The sequence below is a fragment of the Myotis brandtii genome, unplaced genomic scaffold (assembly GCF_000412655.1).
Source record: "Myotis brandtii unplaced genomic scaffold, ASM41265v1 scaffold869, whole genome shotgun sequence".
NCBI lineage: Eukaryota > Metazoa > Chordata > Mammalia > Chiroptera > Vespertilionidae > Myotis > Myotis brandtii.
Window position 1 is genome coordinate 1394338 of NW_005371541.1, and position 25983 is coordinate 1420320.

Here is a 25983-nt window from a genome sequence, read left to right on the forward strand (position 1 = left end):
TAGTTACTTGTGGAAAGGTCTCTGGATAATTCATGCTGCCTTTATATAGTGTTTATTTAATAATGCTCAGGCCTGGACCGGCTGGTGTGCCTCTGGTTGAGCATCGACCTATGAACAGGATATCAAGGTTCAATTCCCATTCAGGGCACATGCTCAGGTTTCTGGCTCCAGCCCCAGTAGGAGGAGTGCAGGAGGCAGCTGATGAATGATTCTCTCTCATCATTGATGCTTCTATCTCTCTCTCCCTCTCCTCCTCTCTGAAATCAATAAAAAATATATACTTCTTTAAAAAAACCAACAAATGGAAAACAACAAAGGGTACTACAAACTATGCTACATTTTATCACAAATGTAGCATATGACTATTAGAACAGGTGGGAAAGTAGCAATCAATTCTAGTTTAAATATCTACAGTAATACTTGCCTTATAATAAATGTTTTTAAAAGGAAGTAAATAGGATTTAAGATCAAGCTTGTTGTAAGTACTAATAACCTGTTCAGTATTCAGTAAAGACACCAAGAGCAGATGTGGCACTTGGCCTCACTCAACAACACTCAAATCCTTTCTCATCAGCCAACGTGGAAAGTAACACAATTGAAAGGATGGGAACACTATGAGGAAAGCTAGGTTTCAATTCCAATTCTGCCACTTCCTTATAATATGATAAATGGGTAAAGTAAGTAAAATATCTTTAACATCAAATGAGATAATGTCTGGCACATAGTGGGTATTTAATAAATGGCAGCTGAATCTGAGGCAACTGAAAAAACAAATACAAATGTGTTAAAACTTAAATCTAATAGTTGTAAGTTGACAGTTCAAGACACTATTAGAAGTGACATAACAATACTGTATGACAGCAGAAATTCTTGTCTTAGAATTTAAAGAAATGATAATATTAAAACAAGTCGGAATTAGTAAAAATAAAAGTTGACAAAGGTCAGATCTGAGCTGGTTCTTTCAAAAATAATATAAATGTTTCAAAATTCATTTATCCACTCTTTCATATATTGATAGACTACTTCACTGTTCAAGGTACTGAGAACACAGCATTGAAAAGGCACAGTCTGGGCTGAGGGACCCCTCCCGAGTGCACAAATTTTTGTGCACCGGGCCTCTAGTAAATATATAAACACATAAGCAAATAAATAAATGTTCATGCCTGGATAGATGAATATATGTTTACTATTCCCTATTCTAAAACTACTATCTACTTCATCATATATTACATCTTCTAAGATGAAAGTCCTTCAGTACCCGGTGGCTTGGAAAGTATACAGAGAGATATCCTTTTTTGGGTTTATTTTCTATTGTGCTTTGGCATGCACCTTGTACTCCCATTCACCTCAAAGGTACAATCTCTAAAACATAACTCGCTGCCACCGCTGCCCTAGGCTCCTGCTGTTTCTCTTTTGTGTGATGTCACCCACCTCTTCTAAAACCATATATTTTTCTCCTTCCCAGATTCAGCTAAAAAATACTAAGCATGTGTCTTCTATGCAAGGTAGTGTCCCATCAATCAGAAATAGGATAGGAAAACTATGTGCCTTCATTATCCATGTCTGGGTCAAATGGCCATAAATTCTAGAGTTCCTCAGAGGACCCTGTCTAAGACAGCAAAGCTGTAAGCACATATTTAAGCACACACTAGATACTTTAAAATAGTGACAATGGGTCTTGGGAGCGAAGGTTATTCTCACATAAATAAATTAGAGTAGTGAATTGGCAAAAAAAAAAAAGGAAGGAATCTAGACTTCTGGTGGTGAACACACGATAGAGAATATAGATGTTTTATTATAAAGTTGTCCATGTAAGATTTATATAACATTATTAATTAATGTCACCCCAATAAATTATTAAAAAATAAAAATGAAATAATAAATAAATAGTTTTTGAAAATAACTTGATCTTTTTGTGCCTACAATGTAGATTTATCACAAGAAGTGGTCCTACATTAATATTTCAACCAAAAATGCCCAGTGCTATTTGTTTAGTTAAAATTTAGAACTGGCTTCTAAAACAATAATATGGCACCTAGGTGGATAAGAGGTGCTTTCTCAGTGAGTGAATACCGAGGTAAAGATTTTCCCTAATGTTTAATGCTTGAGCTTGTTAAAGGGGTCCCTCTGACATCACACATGGCCTTGTTTCCTGCACATGACCTTGATTTGGCAGGGACAAATGCTCACTGCAGCTGCATACAGACAGGTATGAACCACTTTGTTGAGAGGATTTAACTTCTGATGGCTTTAACATCAACCCAAGTAGGCTCAAATGCTCACCAATTTAAGTATCTTATATTTTTGACTTATATTATTACCCTTTTTTATACTTTGTGGCGGATTATACAATAGTTCACACACAACAGCTAAACTGCTTTTTAAAATGTGAGCTCTTGAGGAGGCCAAACACCGTCTAGCCATCCTGTTTCTATGATTTATTACCCCAGCTGCCTTATTTCCCTCCGCTCCGGGCTTGAAACGAACTGGGGAAGACCCACACAGTCAGACTAGTAAAGCCCTGCATTATCGTCCCTAAATAGCCCAATAACCCCTTCTCAAGGGAAGGAAACATACTATTTCTCCTTAAAATGCATTCCTTTTCCTTCTTCCTGTGCTTAAAAAAGACAAATCTTAGCCACTTCGACAAGATACTTAATTAAACAGAGTGAGGGTCAATACCATTCTGAAAGGAACATTTGTCTAAGCTAATTGATCAGATCTGCCTTTGATAAACCCAGACTCTCCTAAGGAAAGTCAGGGTCTGGATCCCTGGGGAGGAGGAGGGGTGCGAGGGGGTTTCAGGACACATACATTTCTGTGATGGTCTCAGGCAGATTTGTGGGGATCTCCGCGAGACCTTTCCCACGGCAGTCTACGATATTGTTGCTACAGGTGCAAGCGGCTGGACAGTGCAGGACGCTGCAAGAAGGAGCCATAAATGACTGGTGACCTAAAAAAAAAGCAAACAAAACAAAGATAAACAGCAAGTATATTCTTCCTCCTGAAAGTCATAACTGTGAGACATGCAAGCTTATCTCAAATAACAAACAAAGCATGTCAAAAACATTTCTCTATATACCTGATTATAAAATCATCTGTTATTTCCAAAATATACTTTAGGAAGCATGCATTTATATAATTTTGGGGTCAATATCCAGATGAAGCAAATGAGATTTTTAAAAGGAATTATCTTATATAACAAAAGACCAATATGCAAATCGACCGAATGGTGGAACGACTGGTCGCTATGATGTGCACTGACCACCAGGGGACAGATGCTCAATGAAGGAGCTGCCCCCTGGTGGTCAGTGTGCTCCCACAGGGGGAGCGCCGCTCAGCCAGAACCCGGGCTCATGGCTAGCAAGCACAGCGGCAGTGGTGGGAGACTTTCCTGCCTCAGCGGCAGCGCTAAGGATATCTAACTGATGGCTTAGGCCCACTCCCGCACAGAGAGCAGGCCTAAGGCATCGTCAGACATCCCCCGAGGGCTCCCGGACTGTGAGAGGGCACAGGCCAGGCTGAGGGATCCCCCTGAGTGCACGAATTTTGTGCACGGGGCCTCTAGTACCAATTATAAGTGTAAGACTTGAAATCATGGTGAGAAAGTCTAAATTCAGATTCCAAAAGTAAAATTCTATTCAAAACTATTCTGTGTTCCAAAAATACAGCAACTTCAGACTAGTCTATATTTCATTTTCTAATAAGCTTATAGAGCTTGGTCTTTACTAAACTTATACAGCTTAACTTACTTTACCTCAAAAATAAAAATGTCCCTCCTGGTAGACATATCTGTTGATTTTAAATAAGTAATCACGTGGCCATAAATGTGGGGGGAAACTAGATCATGCTTAGTTTAATGTCTGAATAGGTTCAAAATGACCATTTTCTTTGGAGCTATTATAATAATTTGTCACATGTCACTCTGACATTGTTAATTGACATGCTTTATTTTTTGGCTTTCTGTGGCCTAAAATGTTGGCATAAGTAGTTTCCCGCAGGTATATAACTTAACTACTCTTATTTGAAAACAAAATTATTTTGAAATGAGATTTTACTGTTTGAAGGATGCACAACAGTGTCAGCAGTATTTTAGCAAATGGGCAGGTGCACACATTGGCCCTGCAGCAGGGACAACCCTCTCAGGCCTGCAGGGAGAGCACCCGCATGGTGGGGATATGCCAGGCAGTGGCAGCAGGCTATTGCTAACCCTGTCCCTCCCAACAAGCTCTCAGACTCCACAAACACACTCTCAGTCTAAAAAAGAAACGTGAACTTGCCTTCTTCCTCATCTAGAAAATGGGGGCAGGGAGGGGGGAGGGAAGTGAAGAGAGAAAAAGTGGTTAGTGACAAATTGTGAGTCATTTCATTATCTAATTTTTAAAAAAATTCAACCAGGCCTATTGAGCACATTTCATGACATCACAGGAAAATTTTGTGTGGGTTATAAAAAGTGTGGGAAAGTACATAAAGAGGACTAAAAGGTAACAATAACTTAGAATCCTATATTGGCACCTCTTCTCATTCCTTTAAGAAACTGGTAACCATTTATGCCTCTTATTGTTTGTTGAACAGTCAGTTCTAAAGGACAATCAGCCCTATATTTATAAAGGAAATTATATGTTAATATGGATCAATAAAATATAAATTGGGGCAAAAATAAGTTTACAGTTTTTGTATGGAAAATAATACAATAATTAATAAATACTAATACAAGAATAAATTCTGTTTTGCATACTCACAACTGTAAACCTACTTTTGCCCCACCCTGTATAAACATATAATTTTATAAATATATATAAATATCTATCTACCTATGTATCTATCCATGGATTGGGTATCAGACTGCCTAGGTTGAGATCCTTGGTTTAAACTATATAACCGTGAACAAGGTTACTTAGTATATTTTTCTCAGTAATTTAACCTCTAATATAGATATTACATTTCCCTACAACTGTTATGAGGGAGGTAAAATGAGGTGACTATATGTGAAATACTTAGATTGGTGTTTAAGCAGAGGGAAAGAACTAAGTAAATGTCACCTACTGATATTTTATATCACACATGTCTTATTTTTGTTTTCAGATTTTTGTTACTAAAGCTAGTCATTTACCTCTTTTAAGTAGACCTCAACCCCTACTATATATGTATACACAGACTTTTGCCCCCTGTATAAACATATAATTTTATAAATATATATAAATATCTATCTACCTATGTATCTATCCATGGATTGGGTATCAGACTGCCTAGGTTGAGATCCTTGGTTTAAACTATATAACCGTGAACAAGGTTACTTAGTATATTTTTCTCAGTAATTTAACCTCTAATATAGATATTACATTTCCCTACAACTGTTATGAGGGAGGTAAAATGAGGTGACTATATGTGAAATACTTAGATTGGTGTTTAAGCAGAGGGAAAGAACTAAGTAAATGTCACCTACTGATATTTTATATCACACATGTCTTATTTTTGTTTTCAGATTTTTGTTACTAAAGCTAGTCATTTACCTCTTTTAAGTAGACCTCAACCCCTACTATATATGTATACACAGAAAGTATTTTGTCACTCTGCAACTATAGTTATTTTTTTTTAATTTCCCAGCAGAGATCCAGGATTAATTAATCATATTTCCAATTGTTAACATAAAAGTAGATATAAATGATTACTTAAAGGGAAAATAACGAGCAGCAAAGAGAACTAAAATCTAGGGATTTCCTATATTTCCCCTGGAGTGAAAGCTGAAAAAGTCTTTCATCATTCCTTAGGTACAAGTAATCAGTAATTATAAAGCATGCACTGATGTCTTAGAGCATATTATTATCACCACTAAAACAGAGGATTTCCATAGAGTGATTAGCACACAATTGCACACATTAGTGAGCAACACGAAACCCTGAGAGCATGCATTTTTCACAGTGTCCTTGAATACAGCATACAATAAGACCACATAAAGGCACTTTCTCCCTTACCACTGCAGACAAATTCTCGCTTCTGAACCTCAGCTACATTATGGCCCCTCAGGTGGGAGGGGCCCATGCACTGAGTGTAGAGGCCCACGCGAGGCCTCTGCCGCAGCCAGTCCGAGAGCCAGGCCAGGTGGCAGTCACAGTACAGGTTGTTGGAATGCAGTCGACTAAATGGCGGGCAAGAGGTTTAAAGCAAAACACACACACACACACACACACACACACAAAACAAAACAAATAGTTATTTCAAAACTTGGAAAAATCTTTAGTAATAATATATAGCTTTGTTTCTTAACATAGAATTAGATAAAGCTTAGCAACTTGCAATCAAATTACTTGTCTAAAAATGTAGCTGGTTCACAACCACAGCATCGAGTCTCTCTTCTTTCACCTGCGAGCTAAGAAAATATGTGGAAACTGGAACATAACCGTGAAAATCTTTTGCCTAGGTTCATTCAAAATGGTGCAGAGAGACAAATCCAAGGCAAATTGCTCTGCAGTGCCGCCATACCGATAGCCGATTGGTGCTGGGGAACGGGCAGGTAAGGCAGTGGGTCGGGCTAGGAGGCACGTTAATAAAACTCGTGGCTCCCAGTCTGAATTATTAGTTAGTCTCTGCAGGAACTGCTTGCAAAATCTTTTTTAGGAGGTCACTTTCATTTTTTGCTCGATAAGAAAGAATAATAACTCAACATAAAACACTTCTTCCACCCTGGGCAGGTGGCTCAGTTGGTTGGAGCATCGTTCCCTACACGGAAAGGTGGCAGATTTGATCCTGGTCAGGGTGCATATGGGAGGCACCTGATGGACGTTTCTCTTTTCTCTTTCATATCGATGTCTCTCTCTCTCTCTCTCCCTCTCCCTTTCTCTCTCTCTGATTCCTTCCTTCCCTTCCTCTCTCTAAAATTGATAAACATCCGTAGGTAAGGATTAAAATAGAAAACACTTCTTTCAGGCCCTATTCTGATTTCCTTCTTTTTGTACAATATCAGAAAAAGGGATCAGCAGCATTTGGCTCTTGGGGACCTGCCCTCCAAGAGTAGAAACTGGAATTAAAAGACATAAGTGGCTGGGAGTGAAGGAATTAAGTGAGCCCCCTCTGCGCTGGCAGGAATCCACACCCGATCGTGGATCCCTTCCAAGTGGCAAATAGCACTTCACCATTAATAAAACATCAGACAAATGTATCCACTAAATTAGGTAAATGACTTCAAACTGGCTTTTATGTTTTCTCAAACTAAAGAAAAGGACATCCAAAGCTATAAATCAAAGCATCGTTCCCAGAATCATCTATGACACAGTAATACCATTTTAGCCCTTTTTAGCTGATGTGCTCAATTCTAACCCAATAACAGTAATGGATATTAAAACGGAACTCAGTCCAGAAAGATAATTGGACCATAAAAATGGAATTTTTAAGTAGCAATGATAATATAGAATAATGAAACAAGCAAAGCAAGGGAACTGAAAGTTAGATGGCTCTTTTACATTCTCCTTGAACTTGTAGATTCGGAAGAGCCTTGTATGAAAACTAGACAGCAGACCGCAGAGCAAAAAGCTACATTGTGGGAAAGGTGGGCAACCTCGGCTCAGTCTGCGTGGAAGTCAGAGTGGCGTCCTTTGGAAGCCAGGTGGCACATCCCACATCATCGTTCTCTAAACATTTCCATCGGAGCCACACCCAGTACAATGGTTCAGTTACATGGGCACATGTGATATAAGAAAGGAAGATAAAAATGGAAAAGCCTGATTAGTAAGACGGACTGTGGTGGATCTCTACAAGAAAATGAGGCACATTATCAAAAATGCAGATGATGGATGAGTTTACGGTCTGAGTGGCTTTATTTTGCAAAGAAGAAAAGCTCGATCAAATTGTTTTTTTTTAAATTACATTTAATGAGAAACCAATTTCATTAAATACAGTTGGAATGAACTGGGCTGTTAATTTGGACAGATTAGTCTCAATCTGATAGCCCCGAGGAAACAAAATCTAGTTCTATGTGCATACTTTCAGAATTCTTTTATTTTGCTAAATCATATTCCAAGATAATTATAAAGATGGAACACTGTATACAGAGATACACTTTAGTGAGAAAAAAATTAAATTAAGATTGATATTGCCTAATTATTAAAAATCTGTCAACTCAATTGATTTTTTATTAAAAAAGAAAATAAACATGTTTCCAGTTACCAGCTGTTATAAAAAAAACATATTTTGAAAAGCCAATAAAAATATTGGCTTTTCCAAAACATACTTAAGAACACATACTTTCCCCAAAAGTCCGATGCTTTGGTTATGTTTCTGGCTATTTCTCACATATTGTATATAATATAGCTTTTTTAGGTCAAGGTGATTCTGAAACTAAGTTCAAATGAGATTCATCTCTGAAAATGCTTTGAATAAATATCCCCAACCTGGGCTTTAAGGATTAATTTTTCTCCAAGAGAAAAAAAAACACACATAGCTATAGCAAATACTTTATTAGAGAACCTTTTTATTCACCTAAAATATTTTAATGTCCATCTGTAACCCCTGAAAAGATATTTTTAAATAGAAATGCTGACACAACCTTAATTACAGAAACACTAGAAGGTGATGCTGTAATTTTATGTTACAAAGAATGTTGGTGAGCTAGTTTAGCTTTATTAGGTCTGCTTGACATACAGTAATAAAAACATAAAGATTTATCATTTATCATTTCTGACAGCCAATCAAGGAGTCTTCCATTTCTTAATGAAATGTGACCTCCACAATAACTCAAAGTAAACTTCCCAGAACACATATCATTTAAAAGAAAGCTTTCAAGTTTTCAGAATAATTTGCTCAAATATCATATCTAGAACTTTAATAAAACTGGTGTTTTCCTTGTCTACACCATAATGAACTACTTGTTCTTTGCTTACTAAAAATAGTACTCAGGGGGCATCCCTAATTGATTAGATTGACCTTTATATATGTTGTGACTACTTACAAAGTCCTAAGCTTAGGCATGTGGTTGAAACTCGCCACAGAAAGTCTGGTAATGTTGTTATTGTTGAGAGTGCTGTAGAATAAAAGAAAATAATAAAGACTTCAGATATGAAATGTACTAATCATTCTATATATGAATGTAAAGAAAACTTGTAGCGATTATGTTTATATAAAACAATTACTGGGTTGAGATGGCATAGAGAATGTACTATATTATAAACAAGATGATAAATAAGTTGTATATTTTAACATATCACTATGTATTCAGTTTTACCAAATATTTATTACAAACATATGGCATTAGCCACAGTATCTTTACTGCTTCTATGTTGCTTGATGCACCTGTACCTGCATGCATGTCTGTTTATGACAAACAAGCCTGAGACAGTCACAGTTGGAAACATTAAGTAGTCACGTTTCCTTAGAGAGGTGTCATGTGTAATTAGTGCCCGTGAGTAAATGAACATATTTGAAAGCTCCAACTGAAATCTCACAGCAATGTCATGGAGTGAAACACAGTCCTGCTGATTATTGTTTCCTGTAGACATCAGCCACTGTTGAAATCTGAGTAATAAGAATGATATCTATATGTGCTACTTGCTTTGGGTGGGGATGAAGTGACATTCTGCAGCAGTATATTAAAAGCTCAATATATTCTAACAGTTTTTAGCTGCAGCCAGATACCGTCCTTTTATTTTAGGGCTACGTGGTGATGATCATGGTTTCCTGAAACTAGACTAAGTAAGATGGGTGGTCATGAGAGATATGGTGAAAATAAGCATAATTCTTTCTTGGTTCAAATTTTTCCTATTTCCCCCTAACAAGCACTGTTAGTTTGTTATTATTATTTCTACTGCTACTTCTCCTCACTTATTCATCCAATATTTCCTGAATGGCTCTTATATTTATGGCAATATGGAATATTATAAAAATAAAACAGGCAGGCATAAAACCTGTCTGAAAATAGCAAATAGTCCAACTGGTGAGATGAATTACTCAAGTTACAAAAACTTAGAATTAATAAGATGAAGAAAAGAATTCTCTTTTCTCTCCCCCTCTCTCTTCGGAGAAGTCTGGTTGTGACAAGAAAATGTGAAGACAGTTATTCCAGGAGCGTGTGAGGACAGTGTGGAGACGGAACATGATTCTAGCATATAGTACAGTGTTGACTAAACAGGACAAGCTGCTGAAGGAGGCGAGAAAGATGGGATCAATAGCCCAGGTGGATACCTTTGATATTGGAGAAGGGTTGTAATTAGAGGTTGCAAATTCACTTGCCTACCGAGGCCAGGCAGGGAACAAACATGAGAGAAGCAGGCTGGATATGCGAAAATATGATGAGGGAGAGAGAAGGAGAGCAGCGCACAGCTGGGAACCAGCAGGGCCCTGGAAAACTAGCGATGCTCTTCTTTGTTGTAGAGTTAGTATCCAGCTCCCACGGACTACTGCTCTGTGGTACTGGAAGGCTGCTGAAGAATCTGATTTTCTCGAGAAGCTCGAGTTCGAAATTTTTAGGTCAATCCTCCTAGTTTTTAATTTTAAATACCGGCAACCAACTCAAATATTTCAAAAAGTCCCTGGGCCAAGTCTGCTTGGGTGAAACAAGGTACATTCGTGAGGCTACGTTAGGCCAGCTGGTGGCTACAGTTGTTAAAGGTGCGATGCGGGGTGCTCGGGGGTTGAGGGATTAACTTAAACTTCTCAGCAAAGTAGGGCACAGCAGTTACATGTCTGGAACATGCACTGACCCTCTTTGCTCTCCAGTTTTGCAATGTATTGAATGATGTAAGAACTAATCCAAGTGATTTGAATTAAGTCACATAGGGGGTATAAAAAAAACAGCCCACTTTATGCAGGACCTATAAAGCACTGAATTGGTTGGCTCATGCTATCTAAAAGCCTGTAGCATTTTCCATGTACTCAAGTGAAATGAGATTTCTTTTCAAACGCCATTTAAATATATCCTGATGTTTGCACTAAAAGGTTTCACTTCTCAAAGGGATTTGCTTTCCAATGACCCCTTTTTCCGCCCTAAAAATTGATGCTGACTTTCTATAGCGAAAATCTCCAGAGTACACACCATACTAAAATGTGACTTGGGGGATAAGGTATTTTTTAAAGTAATTCAAGCAGCAGACACACATTAATTTGAAACTATAATTTCTTATGATGCCACAAAACAGAATTTCACTTAGTGCTGATGCTGGTGGCTATCAATTTGAAGTCTTCTCTCAAAATGTTAGTTTGCATAGTGCAACTGAAGAAATAAATTATCTTAGCATTTTTATTCAGTATCTATGTCGGCAAAGCAATTTTGATACTGGTACCTGGTAATGGAGCAATACGTGGGACCAAAGAAACTGTATTCAAAGGTTAATAATAAATACATATTAATTAGGTATGATGATATGTTTATGCTGTGGTCATGCAAAAGTCCATTTCTGTGTTCAGCTTCAAAATTCTCTCTTTGTAATGAGAATGTATTCTTGTACAAAGGACATCTTGGTGTTGAAATACAAAATGTTAGTCTTGCTAATTATGTAGGCCCGTTTGGACTTACATCTGGACTTATTTTTTCTATTCCCTTAGTGCCAGGCATAGGATTTGGCAGAGAGTTTGATATTTAATGGATATGAATCACCGTGTTTCAATTAAATTAAATTATGTGCATTCTATAGAAAAAAAAAACCTAAAACTAGCAACTCAAGGGATATATTTCATTTCTAGTCTAGCCTCCAAAGAAAAAGTAAACATTGATCTAGATTTAATTTTCAAAGTTATTTTTGGGATAGTATCTTCATATTTAGGAAAAAAAGTTCTATATTTTACCAACCAGAATTCCACAATAAGGCCATGAACATACAGGTGATAAACGGCCTACTTGCTTTCATCTACCTAAAATTTCACTCTCTCTACCTAATCTAACAAATTTTCATCAATGGCCCTGGATCACCACTCCTCTTGTTTGGCCTCAGTATATTCAAACATTCATAAATGGTTCAATGAATTAAAATTTTAAAAAATCTAAACCATTGGGAGCCTGAATTGATGTATGTGCAAATTAACGTCCTTTCATTATTTATTCCCACATAGTGAGATGGTCTAATCTAAAGAGTTATGATTGGTAAAAATACGCGAAACAGAGAACAAACTTTCTGAAACCCTTTAGAAGTGAACTCCATAAAAAAGCTCCTGAGGAAATGTTTATAATAGGCGAACTTCTTTTACCTAGCAAGGTATTTGGGCTTGATGAATTCCAGTGGTTTCAGTACTTCATTCAATTTTTCCTTAAATTCATCAACTAATTTCTCTAAAGGTTATATGAATTATAAAAATTTTAAAATTAACGTATATGATAAAAGGATGTGTGCTTGACTTTATAAAATTTCAATATAAATGTTTAAATCCTTTTGAAAGAAATGCATACTTTCTGTGCTGATTTTATGTATTTATTTATTTATTTTTAGCAAACAAACTCAGACCAATCTGTATCTTTTTGAGACATACATATTAGGTCCCCAAAAGAGTTTTAAATGTTAGATTTCGATTTTAATTCCATGAACCATAAAATGTTTATTACTCTCTGATGTGGTCATGATAGGAGGTCTTTTAAAAGTCACTTTTTAGATAGTTTGCTGACACAGCACACAATGAATGAGGTGATTGTGTTTTCATGAATTTACTGTTTCTGAAAGCAATTATATTAATTTACAACAAATAAGCAAATTAATAGTTACTGTATTCACTGGTAGTGGTATTTTAATGCCAAACACAGTGCTTGGCACATAGCAGATTTTCTTTCTCACATATTCTCTCTCTCTCCATGTAAATATGTAAATATTTTAAAATATACATATTATTTGTATTCTTTCTGTCACTATAGAGTACTCAACATATACTCAATATATTATATATAAATTGTTCCACATCTAATAAATATTTAAACTCTTAATAACAAAGTACATTAGGAATTTTCAATTTGTCCAAAACACTCAGCAAAATTTCCAAAAAATGATTGCTATCATTCATCTTCCTAGTTAGGAGCACTGACTTAGTGTCAATTTGTTTGGCTTTATCAGCTCCGCTGAATTAAATAACTTCTGTGGCAATCTCTTCACATACAAAGTTTACTGGCATTGGCTACAGTCCTGACATCAGATGAGTATCACAAAACCATAGTTGTATCCTAATTATTCTGACTCTGAATTAGCATCAGTGAGCTTCGTATATTAAAACTGGCCCTGGAACACAATTTAAAAGGTGGCCTTATAACTACACTGTGTATGGTTAGCACTTGGAATATTTTTCCTATAGAAAAAGTTAGGCTGTTATCAATCAAAACCAAGATGAGTTCTCCTGTGGTCAGAGAACAGTATATATTCTTATAATAGTTTACCTCAATGAACTTATTCTTACATAAGCCTTTAAAAATAATTAGCAACAACATCACATGATGCAGCTAAAAACTCTATTATTCAATTATTCACAATTAAAATCAAAATCATATAGAAAATATTGCTAAAATAAGTCATTCTGATCGAAACATTACATTTTTTTTCAGAATTACATCCTGTTCCTCAAACTTAATTTATAAAGCAATGGAATCCTTTTTTTCAGGAGGCTTTTGTGATTCCTGGATAACTTTAACCAGCTGGACTAAAAATTCAAAACTTCTTCACATTTAATTCAATTTTGGATTTCTGCATAAATTGAGTCAGGGATAAATGAGAGCATAGAAAAACAGTTTATATGGGGGAGAAATGTGTACGTATATTTTAAAAGCTGTAAAAAGCTGACTCTTGGACTGGAAAAAAAATTTCATAAATGGACAGGTGGCTTCCCTTGCTTTAGGAACTCTAGTTTTCATTAAAATTATTTTTATTATAATTAATCATTTAATTTAAATTAGGTTACTAAGTCGAGGATCTGTAGAGATTATTCAGTTGCTTCTAACCAATTCTGTCAGTCGTGTCTGCCCATATAGTTCAGATCTGTGAGTTGTGCTTTACTAAGTCAGTAGTGAAGACTTGAATGGACCTATTGGGCCGCTCATTAAAATTAGAATGTCAATTTCAAAAGAACCTTGCAAAAACGATGTCAAGTTATCTGGTCAAAAAGGACATTTTACAGTGAGACAATATCTTTCCATTGCATAGCAACTACAACCTATACCCACATATCAGCTACACAGAGGTTTATTTTTTGTTGTGATTTTTCCTATACAACTGATGTTATCTTATGACTTAGCAATCCTAGGAATTTCCACAAATCCCGTGAATCAGAATAGTTTATCATAAGAAGAGACACTTCAAGGACGTTATATGTGAACATTTGTGTGTCTCTCTTACATAGACCATGTTACCTTAACATACAGCTATGCACAAGGTTTTGCACACACACGTTTGGACTCTTCCCTGTTTTCACCATGAGTTATTAAGGCATCTCCTTACGAGACCATTTTGACCCTGGGTTTTAAGCTAACAGATAAGCTTCCACATTAGCATCCCCCCCGGACACAAAGCTCTAGTGAGGAGTCAGAGAAATCAGAGGTACTCACAGCACTTCCAGGTCCCGGAGAGCCCTGAACGCCCCATCTTCGATACAGCTGATCTGGTTGTAATCCAGTTGCCTGTTAAACGGATGAAAGGATATGTGTAAAAGGCTGAAGACTTGCAGGGTGAGGGAAAGGAAGTCTCTTGAAGGGTCTAGGAAGCCCTGCCTGCAGGAACTGAAATGCTCTCCCAAATACACTTATCGGCTGAAGAATGTCACGAGCCCTTCTGGCCTCCATGCCGCCCGCCACTGAAATCTCTTTTTGTTCTGAACTGTCTGTGCAAATAGCAGCCCTTGGAGAGCTCCTGTAAATAATAACTGCACCTTATATTAAATGCCATAGGAATGCAATTTCATTACATCAAGAAAAGCTATCCATTAAGAGCTTTCAGCGTCATCTTGCTGAAACAATTTCATTAAGGTAAAGGACTGTAAATCACTTAATGTCACACGCACCCCCTCAGTGACCTAACAGAATCCATTTATCAGAGAAGCCCAGCTGCATGTTAATTTCACTATCCTTGGCAAGAAAGAGCGAGACTACTTTTAGATTTTCTCCTTTTTAAAAGCAGTTTTCCTTCGAGAACTCCAAATCAAGAAAGAGAAATGAGGTCCCATAGATCTTCCCGCAGTCCCAACCAGGAATCCACGTAGCAAGCCAGCAGTTGTTCTATTTTAAGCGTCACTATGCTCATAATTTGCATTGTTTATCATTATATTCGAATTCCCTGCCCTGTAAACGCGGCATCGTTTTCAGTGAGGGAACTCCCTGAGTGATACCACTCTCCAGGAAATAAGTGTTTAAAATATTAGGAAATCAATAACCATTTTTGTTTTTCTCAAAGATGCTAATTTCAGCCCAAACCCCTACAAAACATATACTGCAGCAGCATCGTGAAAACGCTACCTATATCTAAGGTAAAAAGTTAAAAGGCTGTATCAGTTCCTTGTAAATAACACAAAATTGAAACAAATGAATCTTTTCTTGCAGTTTGTTAAAGTTCAAAGATTGGAGAAAAAAAAATAGGCTGCTCCAAACTTGGTTAAGTCTGCTTTTTCCTGCCACTTGTTTTTGGAATTAAAACTTCCTTATTTACACAAAGGAATTTACTTTGTTAAAATGAATGGTTAAGTAGTAAATCCTACCTGTCCTATCCTTTTTTTTTTCCTAATAAGCAGTGTTTAAATCTAGTAGCTTGGTGCTTAGCGATATTATTATTCCAGTGAAGAAAAAGTATTTCAATGCTTCACTTGGGATAGAAGCGGGATGTTTGATGAAATAATCAGAGGGGTTGTCAGCTCCACGTGAAGCTGTGCAGGGGCAAGACTGTGATCAGAGTACGACTGCATCTCGTCCTTGTTTCCAGCTCAGAATTCACCCAAAGGGCTAATTCATATCCGAGGTCTGTTCTTACAACCACTGTTTAAACATTCCCACAGAACCGCCGTTTCTCTCATAAAACTACTGAAAAAAAAGTGCAAGGAGTGAATCCAGAGGGGCCTCTTTGAATTCCTTACTTTAGAAATTATGTACCTCCACAATGTCTCATGAAATATACATCTCATTTCACGAGGGTCTCCAGGGGACACAATCATACAGGAGGCTCTCTTGATGTCATGCAAATGGTACAATCTAGGGGACATGCCATATTAAAAAACAGGCAAACTCCGGAGAAGATGCAATTTTATTGCTTTTGTCAACGAAGGCTTTCCCCAAATAATAGCTACCATTCATGCTGCTGTAATAGCCCAAAGCATCCTACTTATTGGGAAGTAATGCAGAAGTATGATTTTATTTTCAAGAAGATTTTAAAGACCCATGATATAATACGGCGGCTGCGGTTCCAAGGAAACACATTTTCGAGCACTCTTGATTTTTACAGATTAAATTCATTTAACGATTAAGCGAATAACCTTTTTTTATTTTAAAGTGCTAAATATATATCTACACGACTATTCTCTAACCTTTCAGACGATTTATCAAAGCCATTTAAAAGAGGACAATGGCATGGAGTGTTACCCTTGACACACTACGAAAGAGAAATTGTTTCCAGACAAATTGGCAAAATCTTTTAATGCTCTCAAATTTGCCTAATGCAGTCTCCAGGTTAATCTGTAAAAGGGTGAGCGGTATGTTTGCCCATATCTTAATATCCTGAGCTGTCAAAGTATAAATCAGTGCTGACAAAGCTTCTTTTAAATCATGCATACTATCCACCAAGGGGGGCCAGCACGCTGGTGGGCACTCCAGCAAACCCTGCCCTACAAGAACTGAAAGGCAGGCTACCTTCTGCCTCCCACCAGGCACTGAGACCCCGCTGGAAACTTTGCTAATTTCACCTCTGTAGCATTGCTCTGGGTCACAGGCTTCCGATTCCTAACAGAGATCTTAGCACTTATTGGTGCTAAAACATTAAGACTATTTGGCTCTCACAGGACCGGAGGTTTCCTTAAAAGTTTTCTGGACGCCATCCTATCTCTGTCCACGTATCTTCTGAGGACAAAGTTATTTTATGAAAATGTGACCTGTGAATGGACAATCGACATCAAAATGAATAATTTTTTCATCAACTGGTGGATTTTATTCTATTCAAAGGAATGTTTATGGAAATAGCCGAGCCCGCATGACTGCCCATGAGAAAAATTCTGCATAAACTTCCATTTGTTTGCATAGGGTTCAAGATAAACAGTGTCAAAAGTATGCAATCGTGTAATTTATTTCAGGGGTTCTGGACTATTTTTCTGCACCTCGTTTTTTCCTCGAATGGCTCACTCCCTTCTCCACTACCTTTTAAACCCTGGCACTTCTGCTTTCTGTAAAGGAAAAAGGATCTGTTGTCAGCCACGCATTTGGAGACAGGCGGCCTATTTACACGAGGTTTCCGTTTGTGCCATGAAATTATTTTGAATTAAGGAATTAGTAAGAGGAAAGTTTTTTCCCCTTCTTCTCCAAAAAGTAATGTCACAACTGCCCTAGCTGGTTTGGCTAAGTGGTTAGAGCAGGGGTGGGCAAACTTTTTGACTCGAGGGCCACAATGGGTTCTTAAACTGGACCGGAGGGCCGGAACAAAAGCATGGATGGAGTGTTTGTGTGAACTAATATAAATTCAAAGTAAACATCATTACATAAAAGGGGACGGTCTTTTTTTTTTTTTTAGTTTTATTCATTTCAAACGGGCCGGATCTGGCCTGCGGGCCCTAGTTTGCCCACGGCTGGGTTAGAGCATCGGCCCACGGACTGAAAGGGTCCCAGGTTTGATTCCAGTCAAGGGCATGTACCTTGGTTACAGGCTCTATCCCTGGCCTGATGGGGGCTCATGAGGTAGGCAACCAATTGATGTGTCTCTCTCATATCGATGTTTGTTTGTTTTTTTCTCCCCCCCCCCCCCATTCCTTCCATTCTCTCTAAAAAATCAATCGGGAAAATATTCTCAGGTAAGGATTAACAAAAAAACAAACAATAACAACAAAAGGTAATGTCGCAACTATTCAGCCAGACAGAGCGGAAATCTGTTGATTTGGGGATGCTAAGGGCACTAGGCACTTCGGGACGGCTTTAGGATGCTTTCCGGGCATAGGGGCCACTTTTATGGAGGAAGCAAACTAACACTCTCCTGATTTTCTGGGAAGAAAAACATGGCATAGAAGGTTTTATCAGTAGTTTCCGACCTTCAGCGGACATGTGCTAGCACAGAGTTTTGTGTCTTCTCCTTATTTTCCTACCTCCAACCCCTTTCTGTTGAAATTCCAGATCTCCTCTCTATCTGATCCTTCACTGCCCTAGTCGGTGGTGTGTTCTGACGCATTTGCTTTATCTTTAATTTCATAAAAATGAAAATATTACAATGAATAGAGAATCTTCAAGACCTCTCTTGGCACCAACCTTCTATGATTCTCTTTTCAGTGGCAGCACCTCTCCTGGTGCTCTAAAATAACTCTAGACACCCGTTTTTCCCCCCTCGTACTGCTAAATTTAGTCTCAGACAACGCACCATCTTTATTTAGAGATGGAACTCTCTGTGCCTCACAAACAACAAATTTCTAAAGCTGGTCTGATATTTTTAACACTAAAAATAATTTAGCCTCGTTTCAGATTGTGATCAATTCTAGATATGAGAGACAATATATACTGTTGCTAAATATAAGTTTTAAAAATAGCTATATTAAATGACAGAAAGAAAAACCGTTGCTAACTTGGCATTCTGAAATGTAGTTAGAGACGTTGTATTCTGTTACTTTTAAGTGTTTCTCGGGGATTCCTTTTTTCATTTGTCTAAGTTTGAATAGCATACTATGTTTGAGTTATATGTATAAAACTTTCCTTCCTAAATTAACTTCAGTTCGTTTTTTTTTCCTTACCCATAGAAAATTCATATTTCACTTCAATATCTTATTACAAATCGATTTTTGAAAGAATTAGAACATAAACTATTCTTAACTCTGAAACAATAGTGAACATAAAACATCTCTAATAATTTCTAAGTCAGTCAGGTTCCCTCAATGTCTCAAAATAAATTATTATGACTCTGCTCTGGTTTTCCAGGTGTCTTTTTCTTAAGTTACAGGAAATACAAGTTCCGTTCATATTCATATGACTATTATAAGATGGCAAAATCCAAAATTTTAGCTGACTTAAAATGCATCAGAGTAATAAGGATCAATATGAGGGCATGAGAAATTTTTGCTATTTGGGAACAAAGGTGATGGAGCATATAAATTAACCCATTGTACGCCATAAGCATCTGTAGATGCCAACGACAGACCTTCCCCACATGCCACATGCGTCTATAAAAAAATATTTCCCTAAGTGGCAGCCCTGACCAACTTTAAGATAATTTTTTGTGAGAATTTTCAGCTAAAAATATTCAAGAACACCCAAATTGTAATATATTTATTTTTATAATATTCATTGCGAAATGATTTTTTAAATTAAATTCAAAATATCATGGTATGTGGGATGGTTTCCATTTTGGACACATGCCAGTTAACTGGTGAAGTAGGAGAAAAAGAAAAAATGCTGTTAAGGTTTAAGGATTTGGGCATGACCCGTTCTATTTTTTTTCCCTTGCATGTATAAAATTCAGGCCTAAACATACAAATCTCATACAAATAACAATTGTTTAAGAACTAGTCTAAGATTTAAATTACAATGAATGGAAGCATAAGAATGATGCAAATTAATCCATATAAATGAACATCCTAGACAGAAGTTTCAGCGACTCTTATCATTTACCTCAGCATAAAAGCACGATCCGAGTTAACCTGGGTATTTAGTCAAGAAAATAACCAAGATAAGGACCATTCTGAGGAATGCAAAATAACTATCATTATTTGTGAAATTAACCTTTTTGCAATCTTTCAAACAACATTTTGCGTTTTGCTTTGTTTTTCATAGGAATAAAGGATTTCAGTTTTTATTGAAATAATTTATGGTATGAAGTTACATTCAATTGTCAATTGTTGGGAGGAAACAAAAGTAGCTTTAAGAGAGACGGAAACAAAAATAAATGAAAGACAACCAAGTTGACCTGCATGTCCTGGTAACACTAAGCAAAATAATTGAAGGTGGTGGAAACTGAAATTGACTATAATTGCGACCAGCTGTGATGAACAAACATTTGGTCTTGTTCAAAAGATTCACAGAGACATTTGGTCCGAGCCAAACTGTGTACCTAACCCTGCAATTTTCAACCTTTTTCATCTCATGACACAGGTAAACTAATCACTAAAATTCTGAGGTATAACATAAATATGCATATTTTTGCTGCTCTGATGAAAAGTTGTATTATTATTATTCATTTTTAATCCTTGACTGAGAGTATGTTTTTTATTGACTTTTTTTAGAGGAAGGGAGAGAGAGAGACAGAGATAGAGAGAGAGAGAGAGAAATCGATAGGTTGCCTCCCATACCCATCCTGACTAGGAATCGATCTTGCAACTTTTTGCTGCACAGAATATGCTCTAACCAACTGAGTGACCTGCTAAGGGCAATTGTATAATTTTGTAGAAATCAAAACTATGTATAATTTTGATTCATTTACACCAGATGGGTATTATTGTGTTAGCTGTTGTCATTTTTTTGGTTGACAATCCAAAAGGAAAGAAGTCAGTGCCCCTGACTAAATAATCAGGTATTTGCATGTTTTAAAAATTCTTGTGGCACGCTGGTTGAAAATTGCTGACCTAAACCCTTGTGGCATCACCAGTCAGGCTTCAAGGCAAGATGGGTAATTATTGCAATACAGGCACAATGGGATTATTGGACCAATAAAACATGATAGACTTTTACATGTCTTAATCCTATAAACAAACAGTAGAAACACATTTGAAAGACTATTTGAAACCAGGGACATTCTAAGCAGAGGCGTTCTGAACAGCACCAAATATCAAGGACCACTCAGCATGGACAAAATGTTGGCTGAATGCTTTGGACAGGACCAGATGTCCAACAAGGGTATTTATTCAATGCACAGCAATTGGCAGAGACTGTATATGCACCATCTCATTAGTCCTCACAACACCTTCAAAAAAAGGTAAGTATTATCATCTTGATTTTATAAACGAGAAGCTGAGGCTCACAGACTTCAATAACTTATTCGAAATAGGTAGTAAATAGTTGGTAAAATTTTGATTCAAATTTAAATTTATGTACATTTGGAACCCCCCCTCAATAACAAGTGGCTAGGGTAACAGATTCAGGAGTTATTCATTCTGAAAATGGGAAAGTGGGGGGGGGGGCCTTAATTAAATCTCTGATGACCAAGTTTCAAGGAAGAAGCCGGCAAATGAAGAGAGGTAAACAAATCCTGAGAAGAAAGAGATTGCAGTAGTCTGAAGTAAGCATGTGTGAGGGTTGGAAAAAACCTGAACCTTAAAAATTTGGTAGATTCCAGGAAGACAAAAAATAAAAACAGCATTCCCTATGATGGAGATTGGCACAATCAAAGAACAGTTGTAAGCAGAGGCTCTACAATGTTTAGAGTAAATGTTCTCCAGAGAGAGGCCATTTGGGCTTGAGCAAAGAGCTTGTGTGCAGATTAAGTGGGAGAGAGGGATGGGAACCTGGGTGGAAGTCAGTTATGAGCAGTTAGATTGTCTAAAGAGACTAGCTGCTATGCCATTTAATAACAATCACTTCTTTCTCAGGGAAGAGTCTATATTCCTATAGACCCTGCAGAATTATGACAATATTCTTCTGTGTCCATAAGGCTTTGCCATAGTATCTATAACAAAGTGTTTTTTTATATAAATGAAATGATTTTTAATGATTTTTTATTGATTTCAAAGAGGAAGGAAGAGGGAGAGAGAGATAGAAACATCAATGATGAGAGAGAATCATTGATTGGCTGACCCCTGAATGTCCCCCACTGGGGATCAAACCCACAACCCGGGCACCTGCCCTGACCAGGAATGGAACTGACACCTCCTGGTTCATAGGTCGAAGCTCAAGCACTGAGCCACATTGGCCAGGCAATACACTGAATGATTTTAAAACAGATAATGATGGGATGAAAAAGAAGCCTTTGTGAAAATAAATCTGCCTGCAATGTTTAATTACCTAATGATAACATGAAATGCAGATCAAAATTTAATTTGCAGGCCACTGAATAGTATAGGTAGCAAAGAGAGGCTGTTCGGTGTTGAGGAATGTAGGAACCTAAAGAGCTGGCCTGTCGCCAGTACAACATAACAGCCACAGCAAAATCATGCCAATTCCTATTTTGTACATATGTGAGTTGGATTCCCAATTAATCAGACATCCTTGTGTTTTATTTGTTTTAGAAAGTGTTTATGAAGATTGTATAGATTCATTGTTACATGAGAGAATGCCATCATTGATGAAAGCAAACTTGGAGAGGTTGTTGGAAGCACACTTGAGCATAGCTGTTGGGGATTATCACAAAATTCAGTGTGCTTTTAGAGTGAGTATTAACCAGGAAAATTACAGGACCACGGACAGTTCCCATGGACAGTTCTACTGGCATCTTCCTGATATATTTCACATTCAAGGACCCAACAACAGCTGGTTATCTCTTATGTCTATAGACAAACTTCTGGGTGTTAAGGGGAGCTCTGGGCCTCATAATACAAAACTCAATGTACTCTATCTAAGTGGAGAGTCATCTCTACAGGTCTGTTCAGATGGTTTTATGTCCCACTGAAGACCTGTGGCATCTAATCCAAAACCAAGGATAGCAGACCCCTTGAAAGAGGAACTGATCTCCCCTTCTCAGTCTCTTCAGCCTCATCTTACTGAAAACACTCTAGAAAAGAGCCGGGGTCCCTAAAAGCTACAATTTCAATTTGATGTCAATAGATTTTATTTGTATGATAATTATTTAATAAGTATGTAAGTATGAAAAGAAACGTCTTGCCCTAAACATGTAAACTAGCTGATTAGAGTAGACATTTTGCAATTCTGACTTAAGTTATGTGACAAAGCTAAAGTAAGTTTTGCATTTGTATGGAAAATATATAATAACAATATAAATCAACTCTTCTGTTTGCCAAATCTTCTCATTGCCAATAATCACTGCAACCCAAATTGGGTCATTTGTTTCCTTAAATGTCATGGTCATACACATCTGTTTCCCAAATGATACCATGACTTACTCAAAGAGAACCAAGCTAGATCCTCTTTAACTTAGGCTCTTGTCTATCAATTAATGCATGTCAAAAAAAGAATAAATGTAATATTTTCCATAATGTACTTTTTACCAAGAGGAAGTTTTCCTGGAAAATGATGGTAAGGATCTTACCAGATGGAGGGTTAATGGATTTGGGATAATGCAAGTAAATGGAAGGGAATTTATTTATGAACAATGAAAAGTAAAGTTTCACTGGAACATGCTGTACATTTGGAGGATGTACTGCAAAATGAAATTAGAAAAAAGGCAAGTGTGATTTATATTGCACAGTATAGCTGAAATAATGCTTGTTGAAATTTAATTATTTTTAAGTATCCATCTTGGACTCACTAAAGAAACTAATAGTGAGGATTGACAGAGTTTGCTTTTGTGATATGAATAACAACTAGCAATCTGCTTAATTTTTAAGTTTGTATATTTGTACTTTTTTTCATTTAAATCCTAGAATAACTATAACTAGGGATGTTTTCTTATAAATACAAGAGACTTTGGAAGGATTTTTATACTCGGAAAGTACATACTGAGAGAATAAGCTTGCAAGGCTCAGCAATAAAGCAAGGTTTAATTTGAATATTCCCCTAAATTATTCAACATTATTCAATTAAATGGAAATATCTCATAAATCCTTGTTTAAAAAAAACACAGTAGCATAATGTAACATGTCTTTGTTTAAGATCTGATCAGAAGGCAGTGGAGGCTTTACTGAATCAGTGTTAAATACATGAGATATATGCAAAATTGATTTTTTTAAAAAGTGGTATAAACTGTAATTACCATTTTGGTGAGGCCTGGGTTGGTAATGATATGGTATCAATACTTTAATTCATACTTGATTGGGGAGTTTGAAAACACAGATGTAAATCTTATGGAAAAGTGCAGCCGGGGACTATTATAAAGACTATAATTTAGGTGGTATTTTAATATGATCTTGTTATTCTAGGATCTTAACGTCTAAAATGTCAGAAAACGCAAGTGGTTTCCATTGCAGCCAGAGAAACTTAGGTAACAAAATAAAATATGAAGAATTTTAATCCAGTTAAGGAATTAATAGAGAAAAGCCAAAAGGGTATGGGAAGTCAGCCCCGGAGATGCTGAAGAGCAAGATAAATGTCCCTCTGTCTGGCATGGTTTCTGTGTGGCTTGCCTGCAGGAAGAGGACTAAGATCCGCTAATCTGCAAAATTTCCACAGCATCAGTTTCATAGGGTCAGGATGCTGCCTTGAGCATAGTTAGCCAATCCACCCGATTAAAGAAAGTCCTTCCAGTGAAAGTCTTCTAATAACTGGAATTTGTTCTGAGTAAGGCCTGACTGTGGTAAATCCAATAAGCCCAATACGGTGCATCAGGTTGGCTTTTAGTGCTAAACAAAATACCACCTTGATGCCACCTAAGCACATATTCCTCCTGTCTAACCTTTGTTTTTTTTTCTCTTTTACTCTCAATGACCAGGAACAGTAGCCATCCTGGCACCATACAGGATTGTCCAGACTGTAAATGCATATCCTGGAATGCAAATAGGTCTGTACCTCTCCTTCCCACACTGAATATTACTAATATTATTCATGAAAATATCTTTGGCCTTTATTGAGGCATTACTTGATAATGTATGGTCACCCCTTTAGTAATATTATGAATTCAAGTTTACCCTCATATTAAATATACTTTACCAGATATATATATTTTTTTCACTTTTTTCCTTTTTATTTTATTTTTTAAAATTTGTTTTATTGCTTAAGGTATTACAAAGAGTATTACATATGTCTCCTTTTTTTCCCCCTTGACCTTCCCCCAGCTTCCCGTACCCCCCAGTGTCTTGTGTCCATTGGTTATGCTTATATGCATGCATACAAGTCCTCTTAAGAGATCAACCAGATATATTTTTAACTTTTAATGAAAAAAATTGAACTTTATATAAAGACCCATGAAACTGGACATTTTTTGAACACTGTAGTTTGAACTGCATTTTAATTATAGTTCAAACTATATTCATTAGCTATGATCCTAATGAATTAAATAAACCTAAAAATGCATTGTGGTATTTCAACATTGCTCTGATAGTCTTTCCCATTGTTACATGAAAGGCAGTAAAAATAGTGGGAATAAATTCTATCTTTGTACAGCCTCTTTAGTAAATTCTGACTTCCTCCATCCCACCCTTGCCACTATTTTTTAATACAAACCAACCTCTCCAAAGATTCCTTTATATTTTCTTTTATAAACTCTTTCCTACAGAATTCCCTAATAACTTCAAACAATCCTTTTTTTTTATCTCTTGCTCTCCTCAGCACCTATAGCACTTAATGTCAGCACCTTGGGTGAGTCATTTAGCACTTTCTGATATAGTTTATTTTTCCATTCTGTAGCTCATGTCTAAATAACCCCTAATAGACATGGGTTTCTTATCCATTACTACTATTGCAAATGCCCTGCTTTTCTGTCTTCTTACTCTATCTTTTCCAAGGTTAACTTCTAGCTGTTGATTGGTGAGTACTTGCAGAATGAAAAGCACTCTATTTCACAGCATTTTACTGTTATAAACAGTCTTGTACATAATCTTTCTCCCCTAAGACTCACAACAAAACCAAGCAATTATTATGTTCATTTTATAAAAGTGAAAACTAACCCTACGTTTACTAATTTGTCATAGCTCCAAATCCAATAAATACCGAAAGATTCTGAGACTCCAGTACTAATCTCATCTCATCGAATACATAATAACTCTCTTTAATTTTGGGGTGGGTGGGGATAACGCATGTGGGAAAAAAAGATTTTCAAAAATCCTGCTAAGTCCATAATGCATTCCCTTCAGCACACTGGCTAGCACTTCACTTTTTTGTTA

At 36.8% G+C, this 25983-nt stretch overlaps 1 protein-coding gene across 11 annotated transcripts in view; it reads right to left on the reverse strand.

The window, feature by feature from the left end:
- Nucleotides 1–25983, reverse strand: part of SLIT2 (slit guidance ligand 2) — a 346357-nt gene that overhangs the window by 118292 nt on the left and 202082 nt on the right. For 8 of the 11 annotated variants that reach the window (XM_014532271.1, XM_014532276.1, XM_014532272.1 and 5 more), the window contains exons 6-10: nucleotides 14501–14572; nucleotides 8945–9016; nucleotides 5976–6139; nucleotides 4281–4292; nucleotides 2815–2953 (exon numbers count right to left, since the gene is read on the reverse strand). In XM_014532271.1, coding sequence (XP_014387757.1) covers nucleotides 2815–2953; nucleotides 4281–4292; nucleotides 5976–6139; nucleotides 8945–9016; nucleotides 14501–14572 — 459 coding nt within the window. The remainder of the gene's footprint in view (nucleotides 1–2814; nucleotides 2954–4280; nucleotides 4293–5975; nucleotides 6140–8944; nucleotides 9017–14500; nucleotides 14573–25983) is intronic. The other 3 variants (XM_014532277.1, XM_014532270.1, XM_014532275.1) reach the window with 1 other exon arrangement.